This window comes from Chanodichthys erythropterus, chromosome 19 (assembly GCF_024489055.1).
Source record: "Chanodichthys erythropterus isolate Z2021 chromosome 19, ASM2448905v1, whole genome shotgun sequence".
Lineage (NCBI taxonomy): Eukaryota > Metazoa > Chordata > Actinopteri > Cypriniformes > Xenocyprididae > Chanodichthys > Chanodichthys erythropterus.
The window spans coordinates 5,142,157-5,163,273 of record NC_090239.1 but is presented as its reverse complement, the minus strand read 5'-3'; the positions used below and the strand labels follow the sequence as shown (position 1 = coordinate 5,163,273).

At 36.3% G+C, this 21,117-nt stretch overlaps 2 protein-coding genes across 7 annotated transcripts in view; one reads left to right on the top strand and one right to left on the bottom strand.

Annotated features, from left to right (window-relative positions):
* Positions 1–21,117, top strand: part of ptprea (protein tyrosine phosphatase receptor type Ea) — a 96,165-nt gene that overhangs the window by 15,770 nt on the left and 59,278 nt on the right. The gene's annotated exons all lie outside the window — the stretch shown is intronic.
* LOC137007842 (uncharacterized) lies at positions 302–5,665 on the bottom strand. Of its 3 annotated transcripts, none has more exons than XM_067369523.1 (2): positions 3,406–5,665; positions 302–3,298 (listed from the first exon to the last, which is right to left on the bottom strand). In XM_067369523.1, exon 2 carries the CDS (start codon positions 3,105–3,107, stop codon positions 2,109–2,111), a length of 999 nt encoding a protein of 332 aa, XP_067225624.1. In that variant the 5' UTR covers positions 3,108–3,298; positions 3,406–5,665; the 3' UTR covers positions 302–2,108. The 3 variants fall into 3 exon arrangements, with proteins under 3 accessions (XP_067225624.1, XP_067225625.1, XP_067225626.1); XM_067369524.1 differs by having other exon boundaries at positions 3,413–5,665; XM_067369525.1 differs by having other exon boundaries at positions 3,571–5,665.

The following is a 21,117-nucleotide window of genomic DNA, read 5'->3' as shown; positions in this document are numbered from 1 at the left end:
TCAATGAAGTTAACACAGAAGTGTTTGAAAGCACGAGGAAGTGTTTGAATTTGAAAGCGTTTTGAAAGTGGGAGCGCAAGCGATAGACGCCTGCTTTCAAACGCTCCTGTGTGTATCTGTGTAAGCGCTTAGTGAAGAGATTAATTGATGTCTATTTACAATGTTTTTACAGCGTTGATCATTGAAGCCTATCACAGACATATCCGATGAGCCTTGAAAACAACGGCCAATCAGAGATGTTTACGAATCCACTCAACAGCGCTCAAGGCGTCACATTTTTTAAATGTCAAGACCGACTAGGTACCGAAGTCGGTACTTTTGACAACACCACACTGACCTGTATGAGTAGTAATTAAACATTAGAATTAAATAAAATAATGTGAATTTAAGTTATCAAACGGCAACGTAACATTAATCTTAAAATAAACAAATAACAAGACAAGGAGCAACTGCAGCATATAAGCATAATAAAACAGAAACGTAAATATCCCAGGCCTGGTCCTCTCTTGTCCTTTATTGTCATCATCCCTTCTTCCATGGGACTCAAGACTGGTGTGTCATGCAGGTCTGTCTGTCATTAGAGTTCACTCCACCGGCCTCATTCCGCTCCCACGGCTCTCGGCCCCGCTCTGCTGCATACCACAGTAACATTAATAAAAAAAATTTAATTCATTAGCTCACCCATTAACATGATTTCTGCCCGAGTTCTGTCGGATTGCTTTCCATCGGCTGTGGCGGTGAAGACGACAACTCCCATGATTTCACGGCATCATCAAGCTACGCCTCTGTTACTGTTTTGAGTAAGCGACATCTAGTGACGAAACTTACATACTGTGCCTTTAACATGCCTCACATCTACTTGTGTGAAAAGTTGTTTTGTAAGCAATGGATGGGACTACATGCTTTCCCTCATCTGTATTATTCCATTAATCTGTGTTATTTGAGGCAGAATGAACTATGGATGTTCATTTTTTTACTTTTTTTTTTACATACATATTTATATATAATATCACATGAGCTGAAGTGCTATATCAGCATGCCTGCGAATGCTTGCGGTTCTCAGGCTATATATATTTGTATAGTTATGTCTATAAATTTCTTTATTCATCATTTTAATAATTCCTTACATTTATATAGCACTTTTCTGGGTACTCAAAGCGCTTTACATATGGAAGGGGGAAACGCCTCAACCACCACCAATGTGCAGCTTCCACCTGGATGATGTGACTGCAGCCATTTTGCACCAGAACGCCCACCAAACACCAGCTTATTGGTGGAGAGGATGACAGAGTGATGAAGCCAATCAGTATATGGGGATGATTAGGAAGCCATGATGGAAAGAGACCAATGGGCAAATGTGTCCATGATGTCGGGGTTACACCCCTACTCTTTTCGAAAGATTTTTAACGCCCACAGAGAGTCAGGACCTCGGTTTAACGTCTCATCCGAAGGACGGTGCTTTTTGACAGTGTAGTGTCCCCATCACTATACTGGGGTGTTAGGACCCACACAGACCACAGGGTGAGCACCCCCTGCTGGCCTCACAAACACCTCTTCCAGCACCAACCTAGTTTTCCAGGGAGTCTCCCATCCAGGTACTAACCAGGGTCATTCCTGCTTAGCTTCAGTGGGCAGCCAGTCTCGGGTGATTTGGCTGCTGGCAAAGACGAAGTGTACTTGCACTGCCCTTTTTAACACCCCTGCAGAAGTGATGATGACCAAATGATGCATTTCATCACCTCGTCTTTTGGTATGTTCAAGTTAAATTAGACACGAAATCAAATCAGGTTCGCAGGTGACTCTTGACCTTCATTTGCTTTATATTTCATAACATATCCAATATCTCTCTCAAATACTCCTTTAAAATTTTAATACAGACAACTATAAGTAAACCATTTATAGGTAAGTTCTCCCAAAAAGTGCAAACACTAGCTGAATTACTAGAAGCTACAAAAAGCTTATTAGTATGAAAATGATCCTGTAACACAGTTCGTAAATGTGGGGAGGAGGAGGCGGGAACCGGCGAACATTCAACGTAACTTTTAATTCAAAATAAACATAGAACAAAACGAAAGTAATGCCGGCAGACCCTCGCGGACGTCTGCCGGTTACACAAACATAATAAAACATAAAATAAAGTCCAGGCCTGGTCCTCTCTCGTCCTCCACGGTCGTCGCTCCTCCTTTTATGCTCCCGGAGCTCCTCCGTGAGAGACTCAAGGCCGGTGCGCCTCCCAGGTGATGCTTGTTATCACTTGCGTCACCGGCCTCGCGCCGTTCCCTCACGGCTCTCGCCTGCCCTGGTCGCCACATACCCCCATCGCCCCTCGCAGGCCGGGGGGTACCTCCGAGACTGCGCTCTACTCCCCCCCGGGGCCTGTCTCGGCGGCCGCAGCACCTGGGGGTAAGGACAGACGAGACGAGAGAAAGGAGACGGAAGCAAGGGGAGCGACAGGACGAGAGAGGGGAGAGAGGAAAAAGAGAAAAAAAAAATTCTTGGTCCGGTTCCCCGACACACTGCCGCTCGGTCCTCAGCCTGCCAAGAGGCTCTTTCTCGCGGTGCCATGCGGTGGCACTGGACGCTCGGTGGATGGCCCGATCCTCGACCGCCTCCTGGCGGCCGGCGATGGCTCCTCCGACTGAGGGCAGCCGGCAGCGAGTCCCCTGTCCCCTGCTCCTCCCCTTCATGGCGGACGGCAGCAGGCTCCGGCCCACGGCAGACGGCGGCGACTCCTCCGCTCCCTCCAGGTCCAGGACGGCAGCCACCCCACCTCGTCCCAGGAGCACGGCATCCGGGTCTCCGTCCCACCTTTCACAAGGCTCCAGCACCACCGCCTCGGGCAGCCTCTCGCGGTCTTCACTTCCGCGCTGCCCGAACTCCGCAGCACCGCGATCCCCCTCAGCAGTGAGGGCTCTCCGACAGCATGTCCCTCCTTCCTCCCGGGTTTCGGCACCAATGTAACACAGTTCGTAAATGTGGGAAGAAGGAGGCGGGAACCGGCGAACATTCAACGTAACTTTTAATTCAAAATAAACATAGAACAAAATGAAAGTAATGCCGGCAGACCCTCGCGGACGTCTGCCGGCCACACAAACATAATAAAACATAAAATAAAGTCCAGGCCTGGTCCTCTCTCGTCCTCCACGGTCGTCGCTCCTCCTTTTATGCTCCCGGAGCTCCTCCGTGAGAGACTCAAGGCCGGTGCGCCTCCCAGGTGATGCTTGTTATCACTTGCGTCACCGGCCTCGCACCGTTCCCTCACGGCTCTCGCCCGCCCTGGTCGCCACAGATCCCTTTTCTGTAATGCAAAAAAAATAATAGTGCAGAAAGCCAACTTTTAGAAATTTAATGTTGCCTTTAATGTTTAATCATAGTTTAATCTATACTCATGAAATCTGAACGCACCATTTACCAATCAATGCTGTATGCGACTGGATGATTATCCACATCTATTGAACAATACAGACTCAAAAATCCTTCAGCAATTGAAGTGATATAGTATCTGTGTTTTATTCCATTGACCCTGTAAATCTTAAATCGTGTGTAAATCTTCATGAACTCCTCACAAACCCTGGATAGAGAGAAGATTTTCCAGTTGCTGCTCTCAGTAGAATTCACTTACAGCAACATTCAACTTGTGACCTTTTGAAGCGCGATGGATTTTAAATGATTTTCTGTCATCTCGGCACAGGCCGGTAGATCAGTCTGCCCTGGGGAGCTGAAGCGGTTTATGCCCTTTCGGCCTCCTTTTAAACATACACACACACACACTCACATAAAAACAGCTCTGCAGTGTGTATCACTATTTGTTTACATCCGGAATATGAAGCAGGAAAAGAGTGTGGTCCAAAAAGGGTGGATCCATGCTTACTATCACATTACATCAGAGTCTGTTTCTTATAACGAACAGCCCAAAGGGCAAGAACTTAGATAAGAGCATCATCCGCCTCCTGTCCGGGTCATCGGAAGATAACCGTTTTCAAACATGATTGAGTGCTTTGTTGTTTTGTACAATATAATACCGTATGTCTTGTTCTTTTTTTCATATTGCTGGAGTCTCGTCATGCCCTGCCATGAGAAATGACTTACAGACATTGCAATTAACCGAAATGACACTTTTAATGTGTGTTAAAATGTATTCCCTTTAGCAGGCCTTAAATTGAATTTAAAGACGCTGATGTTAAACCACTTGAACTTCATTTGTAATTAATCATGACTGTGAAAATGTACAAGACACAATAACTCTGTTGCAAAACCTAGTGAGCTGTCTACAGCCTACAATAGGAGCTGCAGAATCCTAACTGAGAACCTCATAAACTGTAAAAAAGAATTGTTGGTTTAACTTAAAATTTTAAGGCAACCAGGTAACTCATTTTTTTGAGTTCATGGAAATTAAAAAAATTATTTAATACAATGAAGGCAATTGATTTAATCAAAAGAAACTCCAACGTGAACCACGTTAGTTATCTAAGTTGATTTGACAGAAGAAAAAATGTGATAAATCATGAAAATATTTTTTACAGTGTAGGTGACGCAAATCTGCATGCTGTACAAATAATGTGCATGCAAAGCATATTAATATGATGCTACACTGAATTTAATCCTGTAAATAAAATATATATTACAAACAAACTCTCTCTCCATATAAAAAATTACAGTGGGTTTGCTCTTCCGGCATTGACGCTCGCTGTGAGAAATGCTGCCAGTATATGCTGCACTGTAAAACCCGATAAGTTCAGAGTACTCAAAAATTCGGTAATTACAACTTAATTAAAATATTGAATAAACTAACACCTAATCTTTACGGTTAGCTAGGTGTTAGTTAGCAACAGCGCACCAGCATGTGCTAACCATCAAAGAGACTCACTATTTACTTGCATGAACTGTTAATCAACATGCAGTATATATAGCCTTGACCTAACAACAGGCGCTACTCTTCACCACGATCACCACCCTAAAAACTTCAACCTCACAGAAACACCTTTAAATACCAAAATAACAGAACATTAAACAATAACACATCTTCCCCTGTATTAATCTTGTGCAAAAACAAATAACACTGAATTTCAACATTTCTCTTACAGAGTGTGACGCAAAGCATGCTGAGAACTTGAAATCTGCTGCAACTCAGTTTAATGTTGAATGGACTTTTCTGACAACGTTGGTTATGTCGTAACATCGACAAGAACGTGACATGGGTGATGTCACTTTATATCACTCAGTAAACTTAAAAATAATAATTTAAGTATAAGGGTTTACTCAAAAATGTTTAGCTACACAAACATAAAACTAAACTCCTCGTTCAGAATAATTGATTTAAGTTGCATCAATGATTTAACAGACTTTAATTGCAGTGTACTTAATCTTTATAAGTTAGTAGTACTGTTCGGGTTTACAGCGTGTCAATCAGATTTGAGAACCAGAACTAACCATTGTGTATATATTTATTATATTGTACTATAATTTTACAAATACTACTGTTATTGCATCACAGAATGTAGTTTTAGGGTTGAATGTAGTTGTTTAGAGCTCAAATATGCGATTTCTATATAAACAGCGAGATTTGGGTATATCAGTTGGGTGATCTTTGGTCTTATTTATCTATATTATTTGTTCCTGAGCAAATCGATTTGGCTAAGGTCAAAGTTAAGTTTCTTAAAAATAATTTATATTTTTATTTTTAACTTAAACCCTGTGTTATCTAGAGCACTGCTTTTGTACTTTTGACTTAATTCTTTGCTATTTCCTTGGCTTTGAAGTCAGTTCGGTATGATTTTGGTACAGCAGGGGGAAAAACAAAACATAAAATTGGCTCTTTCTCTCTCTCTCTCTCTCTCTCTCTCTCTCTCTCTCTCTCTCTCTCTCTCTCTCTCTCTCTCTCTCTCTCTCTCTCTCTCTCTCTCTCTCTCTCTCTCTCTCTCTCTTTCTCTCTCTCTCTTTTTTTTTGTTAAACAGTGGTTTAAATAAAAAGCCTGTCAGTAATGCTGCAACACACTTTGCACTGCAGTTTATGGTGATGTTGTAAATAAGAGGAGAGATTTTAAGTTTTAAGTGTAGACAGATAGATGGATAGATAGATAGATAGATAGATGGATGGATAGATAGATAGATAGATAGATAGATAGATAGATAGATAGATAGATAGATAGATAGATAGATAGATAGATAGATAGATAGATAGATAGATAGATAGATAGATAGATAGATAGATAGATAGATAGATAGATGGATAGATGGATGCAAGGTAAGGCAAGGTTTGGCTTTTCTAAAAAAAGACTGTTAAATGACTCTTAATAGTAAGAGAGACATTTGAATGACCTTCATGTAATGTATTGTATACTTGTGGGAAGTGAGCTATAACGCATAGGAACTGAAACACTATTGCGCTCTTGTTCGCAGATTCGCAGAGTTGCTTTATTCTGATTAACAAATAGTGATCAAATGGCAGAGATGAGAAATTATGAAATCAGCATCAAGTTAATTGCACCTTGTGTTTCAGGGTGTGAGAACAGAAAGGCTAATGGCTGTAACAGTGTGTTCTATATAATGATCTGTTTCCCGCTCTCTGAGATTAATGCTGGGAGGAGAGAATGCAATTAAAATTCCCTACTAATGAAACCTGTTCTTGCAGCATTCAACAGATTTTAATTGGCTGTGCTCATGCAGTGCTGATAAGAAATGTAGATTTTCCTCTCACAAAGTAAGCTTGAAATGAAGGCTGCACATTGTCAAGTTGTAAATGAATTGATGGATGGATAAGCAGAGAGATAGAATGAGATATATATATATATATATAGCAATATATCCATGTTTATTGAAAAAAGTCCCAGTGCTTGTATTAGGTTTGTTTCTTAATGGGAAATGCCAAAGCACCATATGTATTTACATTATTCTGTCTCAGAGGAATATTTTGCCTTCTGGCAATGCAGCAACACACTGTAACAATGGTTTAGTCAGCCTTAATTCAAATAAGGATAAAGCTGTGGTTTGTAATGAAGAGAAATAGCATTACACTGACTTTACCTGCCCCAGACTGAGATGAAACACATGTTTGTGGGCGTGTGTCACTCTTTTGTAGTTATACAGTTGGGTTTTATTACTGTATAATTTACCTCTTAAACATTGTAGTCATTTTTTGCTCTGAGCCAGATTTTATATTCTCTTTATTCTAGCCAAGCCATTTACAGAAGAAAGCATTTATTATTTTATTTTATTTTATTTTTTATTTTATTTTCCCCCCTCATGTCCTGGAATACCATTATGTTTACAGGCTCTGCTTTAGTAAATGGGTTGCCTTTATCACAATTAACCGAATTACATGGTTGTATGCTATTTGTATTTGCTTTTATATTCATAAATTGAATTAAGCAAAAAATCCATTGTAAAATCACTTAAGAAGTTTTTTAAATTAATTTCAGCTAACCTTCATTTGGATATGGCAGAATAATATTTGTAAAAGAGTATTTGAGTCATGCTTGTGTTTATAGAACATTGAAATAAAGAGCCAAGTTACTTCACTTCCTTTGTTTACATTTTAACCGAACAGCTCCTGATTGGCTAATTGTTGATTGTGATGTCATAATCCACGGAATTCTGTGTGATTTAGTAGGATTGGATGGATAAATGACCTCTCTGTGTTCAGCCTGCATCTCCTCTAATCTCTGTTGACTCTGTCGGGAATGAGAGCTCTATTGTTTCTGGCTGCTCCTGTCAGAGCAGAGCAACAAAAATCATCATTGTTTCTGCCACTTTCCTGTAGCTGTCGTCAGAGCTGGCTCTGGATTTCCATAATCCCACTGCTGAATTAATGAACGCCTAATCCATTTCTGTCCCGAACATGAGAGAGAAGCAGACCACTGTGTTTTTTCCTAGCGTTCTTGATCTAGGAGAGCTGGCAGTTCATTGGGAGTCAGTCACTGGGAATATATGTGGTCTGATCTGACTTATTTCACTGGGAATCTTTCATTTCAATTTTTATGATGTTTAAATCTGTAAATCCTGCAGGCAGCAGAAACATGAATTCACTGTGTCTTTCTGCTGCTGAAGCACGTCTCTGTTTGCAGTTAGATGGCTGTTGTCTGGGGCCACAGGCATGAGACTGAAGTGAAGGAGTGTTGCACATTTGCACAGCATGATAAACCATGGTGTTTTTTTTTTTTTTTTGTTTTTTTTTACATTGTCATGTAAAAAAATGTGTTAAAAAATTTGTTAAAAAAAAAAAAAAAAAAATATATATATATATATATATATATATATATATATATATATATATATATATATATATATATATATATATATATATATATATATATATATATATATATATATATATATCCAAATCGTTATTAAATAAATAACTTATTTTAAAGTTATTTTGTTAGGGCTTTCAATCAATTTAATGTTTAAATAGGTATTGATTGTATTGCATGATATAGGCTTCATTTTAATATTTTTTTAATTTTCATAATTGCAGTTATTATATATATATATATATATATATATATATATATATATATATATATATATATATATATATATATATATATATATATATATAAATTTTTATTTTTTTTTATTTTATTTTTTTTTTATTTACTGTATTGACTTGCATAGTATTTCTTCTTGTATTTTTGTAATACATTTTTAATATTTTTTTGCATTATAGTAACAAGAGTTTTGGGATTTCAAAACACACAATTTCAAAAAAACAAACTATAAATCTATTTTCCTATAATATATATCTATACACACACACACACACACATACTTGTTTTTGTGAAATGTGGGGACATTCCATAGGCGTAATGGTTTTTATACTGTACAAACCGTATTTTCTATCCCCCTACACTACCCCTACCCCTAAACCTAACCCTCACAGGAAACTGTGCACACTTTTACTTTGTCACAAAAACTCATTCTGTATGATTTATAAGCCTTTTGAAAAGTGGGGACATGCTGAATGTCCTCATATTTCACCTCTTTTTGTAATACCTATGTCATACCCATGTCATTATACACATTTGTGTCCTGATATTTCACAAAAACAAGTACACACACACACACACACACACACACACACACACACACACACACACACACACACACACACACACACACACACACACACACATATCAGTGTGTTTGCAATAATGTGTGTTTACAGCTTGCTTAAGTAAAGCTAGTTGCATCAGAACTTCGCTATATTCTTATAATCATGATGTGTAAACTTGTTTAAAAGAGAGAGAGACTTCTGATCTCACATGCAAATTGCTTTCTTGGGATTATTCAGTAAAACATTCCCATTCAAGAAATCTTGTATTTCCATATGCTGCAGTAACTCTCAGGGTTTACTAGAGTTGATGCAAATGTGAATGCAATGAAATCAGCCGAACACCTCAAGCATATAATAAACATGCAGACGAGCTGCTGAAGAATGCAATTACCTCATGTTTCGATTCACTGCTTGCATTTGCATGCGGAGCTGCTTGACTGCACATGGGCTGGATTTCACATCACTGGAGATAAGTGTTTCAGGAGAGCCACTGAATGCACTTTATTAACAGGATCAGATAAAGTTCCTGCAGGATCCGATGGAGGAAGTGTATTTCCAGGATGAAGGAAATATGAAAAAAACAAAAACAAACCCAGTGACCGAAGGAAAACGTTCATCCACTTTAAGGACACAACAGAGCAAACACCAAATGTTTTGGATTAAATCACTGCAAAATGATATCCTGATCTTGTTGTTTTTCGCAGAAACAGCCATCATACATCAGTTACTTGAAGTTTGTTTTTCTTTCCTTCTCTGTGAAATTCTAAGGGAAAGCTTCAATATATTTTTATTTTGTTAATGTTTTTTAAAGTAATTGCACTTGCTATTTTTGCCTGTTAGACGATACAACAGACAAAAAACAAAAAACCCATAGACTTGCATCGAAGGAGTGCTGAAGTGGTTAAAAATAAGATAATAGAGGACAATAATTACGGTTTGACATTTGTGTTGCTATGCTGCGAGCGAACATGTCTGGGTCAGGACCCGTGTAGAGAAGTGTGTACAGGTCTGTTCCCAGGGGAAACGGTCTCCATGCCAACCAGCTGACCCCGAGATTACCGCTGAATAATCACAGACCCCAGATCAGATCAGATGAGGCAATAGAGAGAGAGAGAGAGATGATAGAGATGCAACCATGCACAAAGATGTAATGTGGATGGTTGTAGAGGCATGTGTGCACATGCATAATTTGTCCTAGTGTACACCCTTGCGACGTATGTCAAGGGAACATTTGAGAACTCCCACATTTAAAGGAATTGCTCATCTAAAAAGGAAAGTTGTCATCATTTATTGATCTGCATGTCTTTCCTGGTGTTTTTGGAGAAACCAGTGTTAGTATTATTTATATGCTATTATAGTGTTTATTAGTTTTTTTTGAACCAGTTTTCATTTTAATTTTAGTTTGTTTTAGTATTTTTTTATGACTTTCATTTAAAGGTGCCCTAGAACACTATTTCACAAGATGTAATATAAGTCTAAGGTGTCCCCAGAATGTGTCTGAAGTTTCAGCTCTAAATACCCCATAGATTTTTTATTATAACATGTTTTAACTGCCTGTTTTGGGATGGGATTAAAAATGCGCTGATTCAGTGCATGTATACCTTTAAATGCTTGTGCTCCCCGCCCTTAAGCTCGCAACTCCCATTAAACTTTCCATAAACAATAGAATAAGTTCACACAGCTAATATAACTCTCAAAATGGATCTTTACAAACTGTTCGTTATTCGCTTTCCGCTATTTTCCTTGCTTGCTTCACAATACCTGCATAACTTCTGTTGATTCGGCTGTGCAGCTCCAGACGTTAATACTGGCTTGTCTAATGCCTAGAACATGGGCTGGCATATGCAAATATTGGGGTCGTACATATTAATGATCCTGACTGTTGCGTCACAGTCGGTGTTGTGTTGAGATTCGCCTGTTTTTCTGTGGTGTTTTTGACTTACGAGATTTACATCAGAAGGAGGAAACAATGGTTTTTGAGACTCACTGTATGTCATTTCCATGTACTGAACTCTAATTATTAAACTATGCCAAGGTAAATTCAATTTTACAATCCTTTTTAAATATTTATTTCAATTTGAATAATTTTATTACTTCATGTGAAACTTTTTAAGTTTATCATCTAATATTAATATTTTATTTCAGCTTTATTTCAATTTCTGAAAATTATTTGATTTGAAACCTGCATTTTGGGCAAGTTTTTCAGCAAATAACAAGTTATAATAATGATGAGAGTGAGTAAATGATTTAGTTTTCATAATTTGTGCATCATTTTTTGGTGAACTATTCCTTTAATAGACATTGTTCTCAGTTCTGGTAGTTCATCTTTTTGCTGTGGTGAGCTTCAAGGCTCCATTGTGTTGAGTTTTTGGCAGGTTGGATTCACTTCTCTGCTGTCTTGCTCTTTTCTGGCAACTTACACTTCCAGCTGCACCAGGAAAGACAGTTTTTTATAAAGAGAAGAAAAACCCTGACAAAACCATTCAAGTGGTTTATCACAGCACCGTGTTTTGTATGGTGTAACTGGTGTAGACTTGTATAAATGTATATAAATTTCACAAAGCTCAAATTTTAGTTATTTTAATATGTTCCTTGAGGTTCACTTATCATGTTAAAAATGATAAATGTTAAAAATGGTTAAAAACTGCTACTGTTATGATTGGCTAGCGTCATTGCATAAGAAACAGTGTCAGCGTCTACTAGCTATTGCAAGTAAGTGTTTTGAAAACATTATCTATATAAAACCATAATTTCTGAAATCATTACGAAATCATTTACTTACAGTTTGTGATGCAGCTGCTATCAGATCCAATACAGTTGGCTGCTTCATCTGTCTACAGAAGCAAACTCTTCATTACAGTGTGCCTTGTTTCCAAAGCAAAATGCTCCGAACAAACATATAATCCTCTGATGTGATTTGGGACGCCATTAAAATAAACCATCCAATTGTTTCCGATGCTGGGATCCTTCTGAAGTCTGTACAGAGAGGCAAATGAGCGGTTTAAACTGGACGCATCAAAGTGAACAATTTTTCACTTTTCCACTTGTCCTGTTGTCGACAGACTCAAGCGTGTGGAGTATGTCAGAAACTGAATGTTCATCTGTATAATGGTTCAGTGTAGACAGCGTCAGTCATTATAATGGGTTCTATTTGCTTTTGACGCGATGTGACACTCACATCCAGTGTAGGCAAATTTCAGCTGTTAAGTGACTGAATGCCAGCGATGACGCGCAGTTAAGATGGCAGCGGCCTCATATGGTGCGCTGATGTAAATCTGTTCATCGATGTCCTGCTCTGGAGCCGGTCATATGCAAATGTATTTGCCCATGTGAAATCACAGATCCCGCAATATCAAAACAAGTTATTTTTGGAGTTTGATAAAATAAATGCTTTGTTTATAATGAGGATGATATTTTAAGCTATGGAATTTCAGGATGTTTTAATGGTGTATATATGTCAAAAGATCAAGGCAAATTTGATTTCTCATGTCATGACCAAGCGGCAACCTCCCCCAGTTTCTCGTGAAGCCAATACGGAAGTGACTTAAACTGCGATTCATCGACTGGCCACTAGGGACAGGCTGCAGAAGAGAGCAGAATCTCATTGAGTCCCATGTTAAATTGGCCAAGTTTACAGCAGAAAAAAAAATGTTTACAGTCTGGTTCAAATTGTGGTTTTGGTCTGTATAGCTAATTTTGCCCTTCCTGACAACTCTGAGGGGGGTGAATTTTTTTATAACTCAACCGTTTAAATTGTACTAAACCTTAAAGTTCTGCATAATTAAGGGCGTGGTCACTTGAGTGACAGGTAGATTGGCGCTGCTGTATATGAGACGTCATGTTACCTCAGCTAATTCCAGCCGCTGAATTTGTCAAAATATGACTTGCTGCATTAATAGTCGAGACTGATGTGTGTGTACATGTGCTCGCATGAGGCAGATAAACAGAACACACGTTGTTGGATCGTGGCATTGGCCAAAAGTTCCTGGGATTTACTACAATGACAATAGCAGGAGGATATAAAACTCTGACAGCACTGCTTGGATATTATAACTAAAACTGCTGCACTATTTTGAAAAATTATACTTTGGACATGGCTCATTTGTTTGTTAGATATGATCACACACAGTTTTACAACATAAACGCAGCTCAGATTGCATTATTACTTGAAGAATGATGATGGAGAGCAGATCATTCAGAAGAAATATGATGCAAACAATGGATAATATATCAATATTTCATGGATTTAACGCTTTCGTGGACAAAAAGTACTGTTTTTTTGTTTTGCAATGGACATTTTACCCAAGTGCCACGGATTGGATTCATCTCGCGATCTCTATTTCATTATAAAGGTATGAGGTTCCGTTTGATTTTTTTGTGTTATTTGTACACCCGATACAAATTAATTACTGGTGTTGAAGCATCTATATCTTATAAAATAAATAAAAACACCATAGATTGACAGTAAACCTTTAGAACTTCCTAATGATATAGCTTGTTATCTTTATTAATATTTTAGGTAGTAAGATAGATAGGTCCTGCTAACATGGTCACGTCGTGCTAGGCGGGCGTGGTTTCAGCAACCAGTCACATGGACTCCAACCACGCCCCGCCTCTTTGCCCATTTTCAATTATCCGGGGGTGACGTGCGGTGACGCGCATCTAAGATGGCAGCGGCCTCATTTTCGCCTCAAAACTGCTGTTCAGAACTCTATGGGTGACATCACGGACACTACGTCCATACTTTTGTACAGTCTATGGTCATGACCACTTTAAATAATTACTTCTTTTTTGGGTGAATTATTGTTCTAAAAACTTTGTATTTACAGCTTGCTTACTCATTGTAGCTGTGGATGTTAATGTTTATTTAAGTGTTTTAAGTGTGTTGAAGTATGTGTGTCATAAATGTATTGCAGTAAATCATCACATGGTCACAATCATCATAGGGTCCAGACACAGCTGCGGCAATCATACCGGTTCCTTGTCGAGCCTTTGACATGTGATTATGTGTAAGGCACGGCTAGTATTATCTCTGAGAGCTTTAGATGACTCACTCTCATTTGAGCGTACAGTTATTTGAAGCAGGAAACAGACCCCACGTTCTAGTCCACTTTTGTTTTGCATCTTGGTTAATTTGTTTTTGCGGTCTGAAAATGTAATACATATGTTCAAATCGGCATATGAGATGTTTTCTCAGTGCATCCAATTTTATATTCTCTTCTGCTTGACCACAAATGCTATCTTGCTCACAGGAAATGATGTCATAAGTCTCTTTTCCTTCCGTATTTGAGCTCGTACTCTGAGTCAGCTTTAAACAATAATTCAATGTGAAAGACTAGGAAAGAGAGGAAGTTCCTCTGGCCTCCTGATCTGAGAAAAAGCTTTTACTCCCTCCTGTAATGGCTGAAGGTGTAGGTTGTAGTGTCGAGGACTGTTCTCTAGTCAGTGTTTGTTGGCAGTTTTAACCTTAGACTTTCTGTTTCAAAACCGACTGGTTACAGTCTACATAGACAGCCATCTTATGAGGCAACGGCCTAACTGTCATAAAACCTCAAGTGACTGATTTGAAACATAAAGTTCACTCACATGAAGACTCAAATGCTTTTAGCACATGTTGCGAAAACAAGCTTGTTTTATATTGAAGGTCACTCGGTTCACTTACAGTCTGGATGGGGGAAATCTGTATAGGTTACAAACTTCTGCTTTAATAAGTACAAACGATAAATTGCACACACAAATTTAATGAAACTATTCATTTAAATAAAATAAATATATAATAATACAAATACATGTATGTATGTATTTATTTACATATTTATTTACCTAATTATGTACTTATTTACTTATTTGTGTATTTACATATTTACTGTTTTATTTACTTTTGCAATTATTTGTTTTACATATTTATTATGTATTTATGAATACATAATTTATTTTCTTATTTATTTTCTCATATTTTTTATATTTACTTGTTATTTGTTTATTCATATTTTCATAATTATTTTTAAAATGTTATTATTTGTATTATTATTTGTATTTATTTACTTATTTATTTACATACTTATACAGTTGTGTATTTACATATTTGCTATTTTTATTTACTTACTGTTTTACATATTTGTTATGTATTATTATTTGCAATTTTATTTATTTATATATTTATTTATTTATTCATAAAATATATTTATTATTATTTATATTTATTTACTTATTTACATATGCATTTATTTATTTATTTATTTATTCATATTATTCATATTTTTTACAAATAATTATTACATTTATTTTAGTAAATAATATTATCGTAATTTCTTTCAACCATCTAATTTTTTATTTTTTTTACTTAAATAATTGCTGTGGATACTAGGTTTGCCTTCACCGTGAAGTACACGTGATGCTGCTGTATTTTAGAATCCAGCATAATGTCTTTTTTTAGACCAGACTTTGCATTGCAAGCATGCATTTTATGCCATAAAATTGTTTTGGTTGGCCGCTCACTTGATTTTATAAGTTATTATTCTGTGTTTGATTCTTGCCAGTTGATAAAATGCTCTACAAGCTTGCTCTGGATGTCCATATGGTTGGAAATTATAAACTCGTGATAAGGAAGTATACTTCAGAGTGAAATCGGCATGTGGGTTTGTGGTGTGCAAACAGCAAATGTTTCTGAGGAGGTGTATGAACAGCAGCTGCGGGTTCCTGCTTTTACCACACATTTTATCATTTCTTTCATTTCTGTTGGTTCCTGTCCCAAAAACAGTTCTTCATTATCCACATGCTATCTATAGGTTCCCTTATTTTTTTTTTTTTTTTTTTTTTTTCAGCACAACTTGAAGAAGTAATGATGAATGTTGTCTGAGAGCCGCAGCGGCTGTTAACACTCACATGCAAAAAATGTGAAGCTTATTACTAAATGAAGCATATGGCTGAACATTGCTAGTGGGGCGCCGGCTTCATTGTGTGTGTGTTTGTAATAAAACTGTCCCCCAGGAGATCATGCAGCACTACCCTAAATGCAGCAATTAAAGCATCTGTTTGCTTTTTAAGCATCTTAGTGGCCGTTGGAAGGGTTTTGAGGTGCCTTTGTGTCTCAGATCTGAGACACTATCTGAAGATCCATGTGAAAATGTCTCAGCCACCTGTAATCCCTGCTTTCTTTTTAGTCCATCAGTCCTGTTTTTACTTTTCAAAGACGCAGTTTCCTTTATGTTATTCATTCTATTCATCACTTTTCATCACTCTTCATCGCTGTCAAAACAAGATCAGATTGTGAAGTGGAGGCCTGCAGATCAGGTCTTACTCTCAAAGAAATGCAAGGATGAGAGAAATAAACTCTGTGTCCTGCTTATGATGGCGATATGCCAGTGATGGTAAGCAATTTTTTGTACTGGTAAAGAAACAGAAAGTGATTTATGGATAGAGAGAGACTGTTTGTAACAGAATGTCTCTGTTATGAGTGTTCAGGATTTTAACTTTAAGTCTTAAACTTGCTGCTCATTACCTCATTACGTATCACAATGGTTGATAAATGGACTAGTCCTTCAACAGCCAAATAGGCAATTAGCAGCTACTTAATTTCTTAAAAAAAACAAAAAACAAATTATATATATATATATATGTGTGTATATATATATATATATATGTGTGTATATATATATATATATGTGTGTATATATATATATATATATATATGTGTGTATATATATATATATATATATATATATATGTGTGTGTATATATATATATATATATATATGTATATGTATATATATGTATTTACTATATTTACTATTTTATTTATTGTTTGTTGTGATCATGGAGAACCTTGAAATATCAGGTTTTTGATACATTCAATAATTAATTTTAGTTAAAACATTTCTATAGTGAATATACGTTTTTATTTTATATTATTTATTTAATTTTACTCTATTTTATTCTATTCTATATTTATTTATATTTATTCTATTCTATTCTATATTTATTTATATTTATTTATTTATATTTATTTATTCTATTTTATTCTATTCTATATTTATTTATTTATTTTATTTCTATTTATTTCTATTTCTGTTCTATATTTCTATTTTATTCTATTTTATGCTTGGAAGGCAGACCAAAAAATGGTGTGACTGACTTTCTCTTACAGAAAGTAAACTGGAGCAGCTCATTTTCACACCTGTGCTCTCCTCCATCAGACAGACTGTTTTTGTGTCTGTTTTCGCTTAACCTGGTTTCCGTTGCTGGAATCATCCTGGCGAGTTTTAGGTTCCTAGTAAATATCATTAATCAAAATAAAACCTGTCACAGTATTATTTTTTTTCTCATATCCACCTCCCTCTCTTTATCTTTTTGCAGTGTTATCACGTGTCAAGGTTAAAAGCTTCTGTTTTTAGCTTCTGCTCACCACATCAAAGTTCTGTGTAGTTTGTCATAAAGGAAGAATATTACAGATTTCCCTAATACTGTAAACATATTTTACATATGTTTTCACAAACTGAAATTATTGTGTTTTAATAGCTTAGAGAGAATAAGTTGCAAAGTGCTGTTTGCTAGAGCAAAGGTTTGTTACTTGCCAGCATGCACATTTCTGTATGCATACTTTCAACGCACTGGCCAAGCATTCATTTTTGCATTTTGCAGAGTTGCATATAGTATATTTCTGGCCTAACTGTAAAACTTTAGCATGCAATATTTGTACTAGTGTCAGTGTAGAAGTGTGAAAACTTAAAACCACTCAGCCACATAACAACACGTGTTAATCATCTCTAGCGTTGTGGCAGCAACATTTGCATGGGTAAGAGCCACAAAATATATATTTTTGAATCTATAAAAATCTAGTTCCGCAACAAGTAGCAGGACATACTCATGTGTAGCTCCATCTGGTTGAGGGAGATTTTCATGACAGCAGAATTCCTAGGCATCAGGTTTGTTCTCTGATAATGGCGTCTGAAGTGTTCAGAGGAAAAATCATGATTTTTTTCCCCCTCTTCCTCACTTGATAACAGATCTTTCACTTAAAATAAGTTCTGGAGAAACCCAGTCAGCAATAGTGTGTGTGTGTTTGCGATTGCTGATAAAACGCTTCAGCTGGAGCATGTTTGACATGACTGAACAGGATTGACTGATAAAGGCAGAGAATCAAGAGGAGAATGAGATGTGCCGTGTAGAAGGAAAGGAGAAACCAGAGGTTTGTGTTGGTTTTTTGTGTGTTTTCCTCTTCTGTGGTCTATGACAAATACAACAAGCATTAGACCTGCTTCACGTGCGCGTGAGCGTAGCTTATATTTATCTTTGCACCCATATTAACAGGTTACAGTAATCACTCTGTCGGTGTGAGCAGAGCAGAAACAGATATGAAGCAACATAAGATAATGGACTGAACTGAAAGTCAAGTGAATATACTTTCTATTGAATGAATGTGACTGTATTCAGATGATTTACGCTTCAGTTTGGGGTGTACATAAAGATTCATAGCATGTGGATGCAAATGTGGTTTCACTTCTCAAGTAAATTATATTTTGTGACAATAAAGTCATAATTCCTAATGCCCCACTACTGATAGCTATTTTATAATTTGTAGCTGTTATTAAAGGAAATGCTCAGTGTAGTGACCTAGATGTTTTCTATGTATTTTTATGTTTTATTTATATATAGTATAGTATTTATTAATGTTTTGAATTAGCTTTTATTTTTATATTTTTAGTTTTCATTTTAGTTTAATCTAAGGCACAACTCTAATTGGACGATTTGTTTCATCGCGGAGCGACGGGGGAAAAAATCGACACACAGGTCGAAAAAAAAAATCCTCGCTCTTTTGCGTCGCGAATGTTCGTGCAAGATGTGAATAGCCTCATAGGGATCTATTGTTTCAATTCAAGAGCGTCATCGCGGCGAATATTTGTGCCAAATTTTGCGTTCAGTGTGAAAGGGCCTTTACACTGCAGTATAAACCATATGCTAGTTTAAAAATCCTAAGAAAAAACTACTGACCAGCTGGTTTCATTTACTCACCAAGCTAAGTTTATTTACATTTGCCACTTGGCGAACGTTCGTTTTGGCCCCCGTGTATTTGTGAAAAGGAGTGTGTGTGTGTTTTTGTTTGTGTGTACCTTCACAAATGAATCACAGGTGACAGGTGTGTGTGTTCTCTCACAATTTGCCAAGGATATCTATTTTTAGCTTCAGCTAAAATACAGAACTGTGCTCGGCAGAAGGCAGGAGGTGATTAATGAGACCCTGCGGTTTTACCTCTCTCACCTCAGTTACACTCTCACACGCTGCAGCAAACCCTCCAAGAAATTATACGTATGCTTGGCAAGCATTCTGGACAATTAAAGGGACAGTTCACTCATAAATGAAAATTATCATCCTTTACTCACTCTCATGTCATTTCAAAGATTCTCACTTCTCTTTTTCATGCAACAGAGGTTATTTTATTTTATTTTATTTATTTTGTTTTTTATTTTATTATATTATTTAATTTTTTATATTTTTATATTATATTTTATTTATTTTTCTACTCTGCTCTTTATTTAATCTTATTTTGAATTTAATTTTATCTTATTTTTATTTTATTTTATTTATTTTCTACTCTACTATTTTATTTTATCTTATTTGTATTTTATTATTTTTTATTTTAAATTATTTATTTTTCTACTCAACTATTTTATTTTATCTTATCTTATCTTATCTTATCTTATTTTTATTTATTTTTTTATTTTATTTTATTTTATTATTTATTTTAATTTATTTTATTTATTTTTCTAGTCAACTATTTTATTTTATTTTATCTTATTTATTTTATTTTTATTTAGTTAGTTTTTTTATTTTTATTATATTAGTTTTTATATTTTTATATTATATTTTATTTATTTTTCTACTCTGCTCTTTTATTTAATCTTATTTTGAATTTAATTTAATCTTATTTTTATTTTATTTTGTTTTTATTATTTTATTATTTTATTTTATTTTATTTATTTTTCTACTCTACTATTTTATTTTATTTTATTTTATCTTATCTTATTTTTATTTATTTTATTATTTTATTTTGTACAACATCTCCTTGTGTGTTTAACAGAAAAAAAGAAAGTCATAGAGGTTTGGAGTGTGTCGTGGAAATTCTCGATACAATCTGACTTCACCACTGACAATTTAAACAACTCCTAGTTGTTAATAAAATTCTACAGTATCTCGTGGTAATTCCCTGAATTCCTGAATACTTAAAATACAATCCAATACTTCCCTGAAGTATGGTGACGGCGTCCCGTCAAGAAGCTACTATCACTACCTCAATCACACTTGGCTGTTACTTTTGTTGTCTTTTGAGCGTAGGATCTTCTATTTAGCTGCGCAGCATATACCTGACACGACTTCCAAGTTGCTCTTTGTAGAAATGAAGTTTTATTTACGGCCGGGAGATCACTGGTCACAACAACCAAGTGAGTCTCTATGAATAGAAAGATACATGCACATTTAAGTCTTACAGTTGAGTAAAAATCAATGTCTTCATCACTGTGATTTGTTCTGGTGATTGGTTTGTAATGATCTAAGCTAATCATGTGACTGGTCTTTGACCTGTGCATCCTTAGTCTGCATTTTCTGTACATTTCATGTTGACATAAAATATTTCCATCACAAGTGACATGAGGATGAGTACAGGCTGACTGAATTTTAATTTCTGGACGAACCATTCCTTAAATCAGAAAACATCCTGGCTTTCAGAACAGATGTGGGATGCTCTCTCAAAGAGAATCGGCTCTGCGACACTCTGACTCAGAGATTGGACCGTAATCAGAGTCCTAAACCCCCACGCGGACCAAGCTAGCCCAGGTGCAGTGGACACAATGCAGGCTTTTCTTCCACTGGGACTGTTTATGTGCAGCACGACCAACCAGCATCTGAGAGGAAGAAAGCAGAGGAAGAGCGGGATCGCTGGTAAATGAAGGACAGGAAGTGAGCTGAAGGAGAAGTGTTCAGGGACTCTGGAGTGGATTGTGGTATTGACCAGCTATAGATGAATGTGTCTGAAGGTTTTTTTTTTTTTTTTTTTAAATTAGTCTACTAAC

Coding starts and splice junctions, on each gene's coding strand:
- LOC137007842 (XM_067369523.1), bottom strand. CDS start 3,107: ATGTTTTATTATGTTTGTGTGGCCGGCAGACGTCCGCGAGGGTCTGCC.